The sequence below is a fragment of the Salvelinus fontinalis genome, chromosome 35, assembly GCF_029448725.1.
Source record: "Salvelinus fontinalis isolate EN_2023a chromosome 35, ASM2944872v1, whole genome shotgun sequence".
In the NCBI taxonomy this organism is placed as follows: domain Eukaryota; kingdom Metazoa; phylum Chordata; class Actinopteri; order Salmoniformes; family Salmonidae; genus Salvelinus; species Salvelinus fontinalis.
The window spans coordinates 18516421-18528594 of record NC_074699.1 but is presented as its reverse complement, the minus strand read 5'-3'; the positions used below and the strand labels follow the sequence as shown (position 1 = coordinate 18528594).

Here is a 12174-nt window from a genome sequence, read left to right as displayed (position 1 = left end):
CCTATCCTAACCCAGCTCATGGACCACCCTATCCTAACCCAGCTCATGGACCACCCTATCCTAACCCAGCTCATGGACCACCCTATCCTAACCCAGCTCATGGACCACGCTATCCTAACCCAGCTCATGGACCACGCTATCCTAACCCAGCTCATGGACCACCCTATCCTAACCCAGCTCATGGACCACCCTATCCTAACCCAGCTCATGGACCACCCTATCCTAACCCAGCTCATGGACCACCCTATCCTAACCCAGCTCATGGACCACCCTATCCTAACCCAGCTCATGGACCACCCTATCCTAACCCAGCTCATGGACCACCCTATCCTAACCCAGCTCATGGACCACCCTATCCTAACCCAGCTCATGGACCACCCTATCCTAACCCAGCTCATGGACCACCCTATCCTAACCCAGCTCATGGACCACCCTATCCTAACCCAGCTCATGGACCACCCTATCCTAACCCAGTTCATGGACCACCCTATCCTAACCCAGCTCATGGACCACCCTATCCTAACCCAGCTCATGGACCACCCTATCCTAACCCAGCTCATGGACCACCCTATCCTAACCCAGCTCATGGACCACCCTATCCTAACCCAGCTCATGGACCACCCTATCCTAACCCAGCTCATGGACCACCCTATCCTAACCCAGTTCATGGACCACCCTATCCTAACCCAGCTCATGGACCACCCTATCCTAACCCAGCTCATGGACCACCCTATCCTAACCCAGCTCATGGACCACCCTATCCTAACCCAGCTCATGGACCACCCTATCCTAACCCAGTTCATGGACCACCCTATCCTAACCCAGCTCATGGACCACCCTATCCTAACCCAGCTCATGGACCACCCTATCCTAACCCAGCTCATGGACCACCCTATCCTAACCCAGCTCATGGACCACCCTATCCTAACCCAGCTCATGGACCACCCTATCCTAACCCAGCTCATGGACCACCCTATCCTAACCCAGCTCATGGACCACCCTATCCTAACCCAGCTCATGGACCACCCTATCCTAACCCAGCTCATGGACCACCCTATCCTAACCCAGCCCAGCTACTCTTGGCTCGCTCCAATAGAAAGAAAAAAAAACGTGGAGATTTATGGGTCCGCCAGGCTGGCCTGTGAGGTGTTTTATGGTGGGACCTGCAGGGCCTATTTAGGAGGCGTAGCACAGCATAGCGCGGGCTGCTCCTTCCTGACCACAGGTATTGATCTGCAGCGATGTTCTGGTTGCGGCCGGATGGCTAACTTAGAGCCCTGATCTCAGCATCAGCCTGCCTGGCCGCGAGATGAAAACGAGGCCTCTGTGTGTAATGATGTGTGTATGAACAAAGTGAGTAGGCAAAAAGGAGAAGAAATTCAATCATTCTTTTTCCTCTTTCAGGATAGCCACTGCAGCCAGCCATGCTTGGCCGCTTGATGGGAGATATTTTTTTCCAGAGGAGATAAATGGTAGGATCTGGAGGAGGTAAATGAGAGCATCCTGATGCAGAGAGATGTGTGGATGACCATAATGGGGCCCTGCTCTGACGAGCTGTGTGCTGCCTCTGTCTGTCTGGGAGGCTGGCAGACGGACGGACGTGGTTAGGGCGGAGGCTCAGCGCCTGTCCTCCTGTTGACCGCTCCCTACCAGGGCTTTCCGAGCATCACGTCGGGCACGCTCCACGCTAATTGCCGGAGGTCGACAGCGCATAACAAGTAGAGGAGACATCGGCTTTAATTTGAGAGGAAAAGAATGGGTGGAGAAAATACATCTAATCATGCAAAGTGCTTTGCTGTCTGGGAGGGAGCTAGGGGCTCTCTCTCCCCTGGTGGACCATGCCCAGCATCACCAACCACCCACCCCCAGCCTGGCTAACAGCTCTGACCACACAGAGGTATGGATTACCCAGAACCTTACTGCTACGTTACTGTATCTTACTGCTCACACAGGACCAGAGAGCTAAATAAACAAGAGAGCAGTCTAGTGGAACAGGAGCCCCCACAGAAAACACATGGACACACAATAATGAGGGGAAAGATAGGAGAAATGCTGATAGGAGAAACAGAAAGACACACATAGACACACAGACAGCAAGGCATACAGACAGAAAGACATATGTACGCACAGGCAACCACACAGACAGACAGACACCAAGGCTACAAATGAAACCAAGGTGGTGTGTGGAGAGGGGAGGTGGGAGGGAGGGGTGAAGGGGGGTGCCTGAAAGTGCCCTTGTCAGGCTGGACCCCCCGCCCCACCTCTCCACCACCGGAGGACTGCTCCCTGAGCCAGGGTCATTAACACACACCTCTGACATCATTAAGACGTTTCCAGGAAAATGTATTGAAAGACAGATTAAAAATAAATTAAGAAAAATGTGTAGCAGAATGCCTACGCGCACTTCATAAATCATTGGGCCAAGCCAGGAGCCGGCTCCCCATAATTAACTGTAGACTATTTATTTTATCCTGACAGTATAAATTAGTATTCAGACACATAGATTATATTAGGGATATCTGCGATGCGGAACTGCTGCGGGATGTGCAGAATATTTTAAGGATACAAAGAGGAGCGAAGAGGGGGCGAGGGAAACAGAGAGAGGGAAAAGAAGGGGAAAGGAGGGATAGGGTTTTGAAAAGCAAACACAATTTAAATGCACACATACCAGGGAGATAGCATTTTACCCATGAAGCATCTGTTTATTCAAGCATTGACACAGTGAGAAAGGAGAAACAACTGAGTGAATGAAAAACAACAACCTCTAAACAGGCAAGCAGGATTATTATTTGAGACTATAAACGACTGCATAATTAGCATTAATTGCTCTAAATCCCCATTGTCCACTACAGTCTGCATATGTTGCATGCATTGGAGGTTAACTGAAAATGCACAGACTAAATAGGCATGATGTCCAAGGAGTCGCTAAGGCAATGAATGACATGGCACTATCCAACATCAGCCTTTTCTCTCTCCTCTCAAATCCATTTAAGGGCTTTATTGGCATGGGAAACATATGTTTACATTGCCAAAGCAAGTGAAATAGATAATAAACAAAAGTGAAATAAACAATACAAAAATGAACAATAAACATAACACTCACAAACGTTCCAAAAGAATAAAGTAATTTCAAATGTCATATTATGTACAAATAGTTAAAGCACAAAAGTGAAAATAAATATGGGTTGTATTTACAATGGTGTTTGTTCTGCACTGGTTACCCTTTTCTAGTGGCAACAGGTCACAAATCTTGCTGCTGTGATGGCACACTATGGTATTTCTCCCAATGGATATGGGAGTTTCTCTCTCTCTCATGGTGGTCCTGCCCACCCATCACACCCCAGGGGGGAGTATCACTCAACCCAGACTCCTCTGACAGTCAGTCAGTCCTCTTACCAGCCTCAGTACAGCCTCTCCCTCTGTCTCCTGCCTCTCTGTCTCCTGCCTCTCTGTCTCCTGCCTCTCTGTCTGTGGCACAGCGCTGGCTACACAATGCCTCCCCGTGGGCACATTGCCCAGGCTGGCATAGGGCCAGACACACCAGCTCTGCCACACTGGCCTGGCAAAACAACGCTCCTGATCTTCATCTCTCCTCACTCCTCCCTCCATCAGAGAGCCCCCGGCCCCAGTCCCCTCCTCACTCCTCCCTCCATCAGAGAGCCCCCCGGGCCCCAGTCCTCTCCTCACTCCTCCCTCCATCAGAGAGCCCCCGGCCCCAGTCCCCTCCTCACTCCTCCCTCCATCAGAGAGCCCCCGGCCCCAGTCCTCTCCTCACTCCTCCCTCCATCAGAGAGCCCCCGGCCCCAGTCCTCTCCTCACTACTCCCTCCATCAGAGAGCCCCCGGCCCCAGTCCTCTCCTCACTCCTCCCTCCATCAGAGAGCCCCCGGCCCCAGTCCTCTCCTCACTCCTCCCTCCATCAGAGAGCCCCCGGGCCCCAGTCCTCTCCTCACTCCTCCCTCCATCAGAGAGCCCCCGGCCCCAGTCCTCTCCTCACTCCTCCCTCCATCAGAGAGCCCCTGGCCCCAGTCCTCTCCTCACTACTCCCTCCATCAGAGAGCCCCCGGCCCCAGTCCTCTCCTCACTACTCCCTCCATCAGAGAGCCCCCGGCCCCAGTCCCCTCCTCACTCAATTAGAGAGCCCCCGGCCCCAGTCCTCTCCTCACTCCTCCCTCCATCAGAGAGCCCCCGGCACCAGTCCTCTCCTCACTCCTCCCTCCATCAGAGAGCCCCCGGGCACCAGTCCTCTCCTCACTCCTCCCTCCATCAGAGAGCCCCCGGGCCCCAGTCCCCTCCTCACTCCTCCCTCCATCAGAGAGCCCCCGGGCCCCAGTCCTCTCCTCACTCCTCCCTCCATCAGAGAGCCCCCGGCACCAGTCCTCTCCTCACTCCTCCCTCCATCAGAGAGCCCCCGGGCCCCAGTCCTCTACTCACTCCTCCCTCCATCAGAGAGCCCCCGGGCCCCAGTCCCCTCCTCACTACTCCCTCCATCAGAGAGCCCCCGGCCCCAGTCCTCTCCTCACTCCTCCCTCCATCAGAGAGCCCCCGGCCCCAGTCCTCTCCTCACTCCTCCCTCCATCAGAGAGCCCCCGGCCCCAGTCCCCTCCTCACTCCTCATCTCCATCAGAGAGCCCCCGGCACCAGTCCTCTCCTCACGCCTCCCTCCATCAGAGAGCTCCCGGCCCCAGTAATCTCCTCACTCCTCCCTCCATCAGAGAGCCCCCGGCCCTTGTCCCCTCCTCACTCCTCCCTCCATCAGAGAGCCCCCGGCCCCAGTCCCCTCCTCACCCGTCCCTCCATCAGAGAGCCCCCGGCCCCAGTCCTCTCCTCACTCCCAGTCCCCTCCTAACTCCTCCCTCCATCAGAGAGACCCCGGCCCCAGTCCCCTCCTCACTCCTCCCTCCATCAGAGAGCCCCCGGCCCCAGTCCCCTCCTCACTCCTCCCTCCATCAGAGATCCCCCGGCCCCAGTCCCCTCCTCACTCCTCCCTCCATCAGAGAGCCCCCGGCCCCAGTCTTCTCCTCACTCCATCAGAGAGCCCCCGGCCCCAGTCCTCTCCTCATTCTCCCTTCTTTACTCTCCACTACAGCTGAGAACAACACTTTGGAAGCATGCCCTCTAACCAAGCAATGAAAAATAACTGTCTGCTACCAGTGCCAGGAACAAATAATACACTCATGTACCAAATAAAACTACCAGCCTTTAAACATGTTGCCAATATCTTATCATATGGTTAGAGTTCTTGCACTCAGTGGACCCCTGCATTATCAAACTATCAATGAATTCTAGCAGAGAGGAAATATAAAAGACAACAACATCGCCATTACATCTAATAGCTTCTGTACTTCCTGGAGAAAAAGCTTGTATGTGAACTCCAGCCTGGTCCGGAAGGTCACTCTGATGTACACGTTGACTGTAGTGGTTTGTGTCATGGGTCCACGTCTGTCTCAACTGTCACACACACAGTGTCTCTGCTAAACCACAGAAACCCACGACGACCACGAGACAAACACTCACGCACACCACTAAAATACAACTTCAAACACCAATACAAAGCCAGTATGAGAAAAGAAGCCTATATAATCCAAGCCATGGAGTTGTAGCAAATATCAGAATACATTGTCGTACATAGTCTACTCAGAGAGAAAAAACTGTTCTGAGACCAGCATAGAAAAGGAGAGAGAAAGGAGCACATTAGCAATGGAGAATCGTCCCATTTCACAAAGACCAACGGGAGAATGGGGAAGAGATGAGTATAATGCACATATGAAATCTAAATACTACTAGAATGGGAGAGACATAGAGCTCTAGAATCAACAATAGTGTCCCATTGAAAAACACTTCATGCTTTTGATAGAGTGTACAAGAGGCTTTTGCGCATGCACACACTCACATGCACACGCGCACCACACACAGACACACAGACACACTGAAAGAGCGGGACACGTCTGAGAAGTTGTCCTCATGAAAGAGCAGAAAGGAGGCTGCCTCCATCTTTTTTCTTCCGGGGTGCATTAAGTCAGTCTTTTGAGGCCAGAAATGTTAAAACAAACCCACATAGCTGAGCTAATCAATGAACAGCATCAGACACACTGGACCAAAAGCTTCTACGCTAGTATTTACTTCTGAAAAAATGCTGTTTGATTCAATTTTTTTTCTATTCAGTGGTGGTCTCACAGAGGGAGGTTCGCACCACAAGGCTCCGAGGACAGAAAACATTTAAAGCCTACTGTTTCATGGGATTAGATCTACTTCCCCTCAGAGTATAATGTCCATTTCAGGCTTCCATCAACCATGTGTGTTTGTGTTAGTGTTTTTATTTTAAACCTCTTTGCATGGCTCCATCAGATCTCACTCAGGAGGACAGGACCTGAGATGGGAGGGGGATTGTGTGTGTGTGTGTGCAGGTTAAAGACACAGGGGGCTCTATGTAGGAACACAGGTGGACCAGGCTAGGCAATCAGAATGGCAGGGTCCGAGCCCCACAGCTAGCCTAAATATACTAAACTCTGCCTCACTGCCAGACAAGGTGCCATTAGACTGGTATTTAAACAAGCTTACACCGAACATCACCATCTGTTAATAAAAAAAAACCACTATGCTGGAATGGGGGCATTTCATTTATACACACCATAAAAAACATCCAAACCCTCTCTAGCAACTGGATAATATTGTGTCTCCGGTGTGTAAAAAAGCCTTGGAGGTGAGTGCATACGCAGCAGTCATGTTCATTAAGATACACTGCTGCCCTCTTTTTCCCAAGCACCGGAAACACCAGTAAATCACCACCACAGAAAATAAATGTACACTTATTACATTCTACACGCTGCATATTTTCACCTCCTTAACATATTGCATAGACACAGTGCCACCGTGCAATGCTTCACCCGCAAGAAAACACGCCGTGAAAAATGACAGAGGCGAGGGGGAACTGCGGACCTGGGATATATGGTGCGGCAGAGCGGGGGAGAAATAATCCTACCTTAGAGCAGCGTGGGGAAGAAAGAAGGGAGAGGGGGCGGGGGAAGATGAGCCCCTGCACCACACCAGAGAAATGGAGCCCCCTACTCCTATCTCGGCTGCCTCAGTCTCCCCTGCTACGCTCCATCGCAATCTCCATTACTGAGCAAAGCGGATAAACACATATACGTGGACATACTATCTTTAGAAATATATCTCTATATACTCTGTCTGTATATGAGTATAGAAACGGAGGCTAAAATGAACGTGAATGTTTGGAGGACACAAGGACATTCCTAGTGAATGGCTCCTTGAGAAAATAAGAATCACTGAAAGCTATTGTTCAGCCTGAACTTGTGGAACACATATACTCTACCACAGACAAAGCAAATTACACAGCACAACAACACATGACTGACAGTGAACTGACAACCGCCTTCCTCCATCGATTGCCAGCACAGAGCAAAACTTGCCTGCAGTTCCTGCCGTGGCCATTAGGTGTCTCTCTTCCACTGTGCATGTCCGAGGCTCTGCCTCTCTCCCAGCAGAGCCCCTCCCCTCCTCAAATCCCATCTCCATGTAATATATACACCATCGTTTGAAAATGGCAGCTTTTTGAAAATTCACCTTGATTATCAGACATTAAAAGTGACTTCTCCAGCGCCGAGTGTCTGGCTGGGGGGATGGCTGCAGACGGCAGAACAATGCGGCTGGCTTGGTATTAACGCCTAGCTGTGGTGTGCAGGGGGGGAATGAGAGGCAGCCCTTTGTTCTCTCCCACATCCAATTATTTTTAACGTGTGCCTCTTTTTACAACAAGAGAGAATTTAATTTTAATGCACTCTGGAAAAAAATACATCAGTATTCTTAAGCAGAGAAGGCGACTAGCACTAGTATACATGTACAGAGCCCTGCACAGGAAACGGACAAATGACAGAAATCCTCTCAGCCCAAACATAGCCGACACCAACACAAAAACCTAACAGAATGTAAACCCACACACCACCATACAATACACAGACCTACACTATGTAGCAGTGCCTCCAGCCCCACCCTTCATTAGAAACCACACTGAGACAGACAACATTCACTACATTACTACATGGTAAATGGTTCATCGACATTCCATGGCTGCGCAATAAAATGTATATACACAATGGTAGGAAAACATACAATAAAAATAGCAAGGATTCCAGATCAAATGGCTTGAAAAATACAAGCCCAAGCTCCATTGGTAGGTAGGTGACCAAATATTTTTCTAATTGGATGAGCACTTTATCTTGCTGTCAGAGCGGCAGTAAAAAGCAGCGCTGTTGCCAGAAGCAGAGGAGCTCCAACATGGTTGGCCTTTTATTAGTTCTGCCTGGGCTGGAGTCTGATATACGCTTCTACCCTTTCATCATACCCCAGCCCCACACCCCATGTGTTATTACAGTATATACCCCACACCCCCCAATACACTGGTGTTATACCCCACCACACCAACACCCCACCGCACTGATGGTACATAACCCCCAAAGACACTCAACTACCCCAACACACCCATTATGCATTTTATACACCCTGCACAGAACCAACATACACCAGCATTAAACATAGTGGTCTTATACTGTGTCAAGCTATTTACCCACCCCAGCAATCATAGAGCACCTTAAACACACACCAGGAATGCACATTTGTCCAACACACTGGCAACACACACCAACAAGACCCATCAGTCCCATGCATCCACGCAGAATACTGTAGTAGAAATACATACCAGTAAGCATAACAGCCTCTCAGTTTCACTCAGCAACAGCAACCATCCAGTGATACCAGCCATACAGTATATGCACTACCAAGACACTGTCAACAACCACCATACAATATATCTAACACAAAGTGCCCACAACATGCTGGTAAATTACAGTAGAATAGCCACATCCTGTAGTCAAACACAGTAGCTAAACACTAGCCTGTACAATAGCTCATCACTACAGACCTGCCTCACAAAGAGCAGAATGAGGGGAGATTGCAGAGGGCTCAGCAGTGCATTCACAGCTCTGCAGTGGCCATCTTGGTAACTCTATGGTAATTTTCCCACTGCAGTATGAAATTATTGTTTTGTCTCCTTATCTGTAGCAGCACTGCTGCACCTATAGGGACGGGAGATTTCACATCTAGAAAAACCCTGGCTCATTTCTATAAAATAGGAAAGTATAAAATACACACACCACATTACACCTGCACATGTGATCGTACACTCGCACACGCACACGCACACGCACACGCACACACACACACACACACACACACACACACACACGCACAAAATTAAATTCCAGTCCTAGGGCACACAAATAACTGCTTGTGTGTGAGTCGCTCTGCGGCACAGCAAAACCAATTCTCTGGAGATGGCAAAATGAAAGGGCAGAATCCAGCCTGTTTATGGTTCTCACTCTGTTCTCCTCTCAATCAAATGTTTTATTAGCAATCATTCGCTGTCCGCCTGGCCCTAACAGTCATCTAACCTGGGAGGGGCCCGCGTGATGCCAGCAGACAGGTCCAGCAACCAGCCTAGTTACAGAGGAGACCATTTGGGCTCGCACAACTTATTTACACCTGGAGTTGCTGGAGCAGGATGGGGCTGCTGGAGTCTGGGAGAGGAGGGTTAATTAACCCCCAGGACACCCAGGCGGAGGAAGGAGCTCGCTCATTCTGACCCCACGCTCCTGTCATCTCCACAGGACTGGACAGGGCCAACAGAGAGTGTGTGTGTGTTGTGTGTAGGTGTGTGCACACTGCGTGTGTGAGACGGAGACAGAGAGACAGACAAGTCCTAAATGGCAGCTGATCCTTCATGTTTCACAGTCTGTGAAATACATGACAAGCCGCATGGAGTCTGAAACAAGCTGAGCTGGGGATGTGTGTGTGTGATAGACAACACATAGTGTGAGAGAGAGATCAAACAAAGACATGTTTCATAAGACAAAAATACTCAATAAATGACTGTTTTGTTCAGAAACAGTGAGAATGGAAAAAGGCAACACAAAAGGTAACCGGGTGAGGTAGGGATGGTAACAGCAGGGTGTGTTAGGGATGGTAACAGCAGGGTGAGGTAGGGATGGTAACAGCAGTGCGAGGTAGGGATGGTAACAGCAGGGTGTGGTAGGGATGGTAACAGCAGTGCGAGGTAGGGATGGTAACAGCAGGGTGTGTTAGGGATGGTAACAGCAGGGTGTGGTAGGGATGGTAACAGCAGTGCGAGGTAGGGATGGTAACAGCAGGGTGTGTTAGGGATGGTAACAGCAGGGTGAGGTAGGGATGGTAACAGCAGGGTGTGTTAGGGATGGTAACAGCAGGGTGTGGTAGGGATGGTAACAACAGGGTGTGGTAGGGATGGTAACAGCAGGGTGTGGTAGGGATGGTAACAGCAGTGCGAGGTAGGGATGGTAACAGCAGGGTGTGTTAGGGATGGTAACAGCAGGGTGTGTTAGGGATGGTAACAGCAGGGTGTGGTAGGGATGGTAACAACAGGGTGTGGTAGGGATGGTAACAGCAGGGTGAGGTAGGGATGGTAACAGCAGTGCGAGGTAGGGATGGTAACAGCAGTGTGTGGTAGGGATGGTAACAGCAGTGCGAGGTAGGGATGGTAACAGCAGGGTGAGGTAGGGATGGTAACAGCAGGGTGAGGTAGGGATGGTAACAACAGGGTGAGGTAGGGATGGTAACAGCAGTGCGAGGTAGGGATGGTAACAGCAGGGTGAGGTAGGGATGGTAACAGCAGGGTATGGTAGGGATGGTAACAGCAGGGTGTGTTAGGGATGGTAACAGCAGGGTGTGGTAGGGATGGTAACTGCAGGGTGTGTTAGGGATGGTAACAGCAGGGTGTGGTAGGGATGGTAACAGCAGGGTGTGTTAGGGATGGTAACTGCAGGGTGTGTTAGGGATGGTAACTGCAGGGTGTGTTAGGGATGGTAACAGCAGGGTGTGGTAGGGATGGTAACAGCAGGGTGAGGTAGGGATGGTAACAGCAGGGTGAGGTAGGGATGGTAACAACAGGGTGAGGTAGGGATGGTAACAGCAGGGTGAGGTAGGGATGGTAACAACAGGGTGAGGTAGGGATGGTAACAGCAGGGTGTGGTAGGGATGGTAACAACAGGGTGAGGTAGGGATGGTAACAGCAGGGTATGGTAGGGATGGTAACTGCAGGGTGTGTTAGGGATGGTAACAGCAGGGTGTGTTAGGGATGGTAACAGCAGGGTGTGTTAGGGATGGTAACAGCAGGGTGTGGTAGGGATGGTAACAACAGGGTGTGGTAGGGATGGTAACAGCAGGGTGTGTTAGGGATGGTAACAACAGGGTGTGGTAGGGATGGTAACAACAGGGTGAGGTAGGGATGGTAACAGCAGGGTGAGGTAGGGATGGTAGCAGCAGTGCGAGGTAGGGATGGTAACAACAGGGTGTGGTAGGGATGGTAACTGCAGGGTGAGGTAGGGATGGTAACAACAGGGTGTGGTAGGGATGGTAACAGCAGTGCGAGGTAGGGATGGTAACAGCAGTGCGAGGTAGGGATGGTAACAGCAGGGTGTGGTAGGGATGGTAACAACAGGGTGTGGTAGGGATGGTAACAGCAGTGCGAGGTAGGGATGGTAACAGCAGGGTGTGGTAGGGATGGTAACTGCAGGGTGAGGTAGGGATGGTAACAGCAGGGTGAGGTAGGGATGGTAACAGCAGGGTGTGGTAGGGATGGTAACAGCAGGGTGTGGTAGGGATGGTAACAGCAGGGTGAGGTAGGGATGGTAACAATAGGGTGAGGTAGGGATGGTAACAGCAGGGTGAGGTAGGGATGGTAACAGCAGGGCGAGGTAGGGATGGTAACAGCAGTGCGAGGTAGGGATGGTAACAGCAGGGTGAGGTAGGGATGGTAGCAGCAGTGCGAGGTAGGGATGGTAACAGCAGGGTGTGGTAGGGATGGTAACAGCAGTGCGAGGTAGGGATGGGGTATGGGTAGGATGTGAGGAATCAAGGGGGAAAGGGTTAGGATTGGGTCTGTCACATGGGCCTGCGTACCTGCTGACTAACACAGCCATGCTGGCTCTTCAGACTGGACACCTTGGCCTGACACTTCTGGGTCTGCTCCTCAGCCTGGAGAAAGAGGGGGAGAGAGGGAAGAAGAGAGAGAGGGGGAGAGGGAGGAAGAGAGAGAGGGAGGGAGGAAAAGAGAGGGGGTCAG

The 12174-nt window shown here is 51.1% G+C and overlaps 1 protein-coding gene across 3 annotated transcripts in view; it reads right to left on the bottom strand.

Annotated features, from left to right (window-relative positions):
• The window catches only part of LOC129834438 (centrosome-associated protein CEP250-like), a 193231-nt gene that overhangs the window by 56510 nt on the left and 124547 nt on the right, over positions 1-12174 (bottom strand). For all 3 annotated transcript variants that reach the window (XM_055899417.1, XM_055899418.1, XM_055899419.1), the window contains exon 13: positions 12012-12086. In XM_055899417.1, the coding sequence (XP_055755392.1) occupies positions 12012-12086 (75 nt within the window). The remainder of the gene's footprint in view (positions 1-12011; positions 12087-12174) is intronic.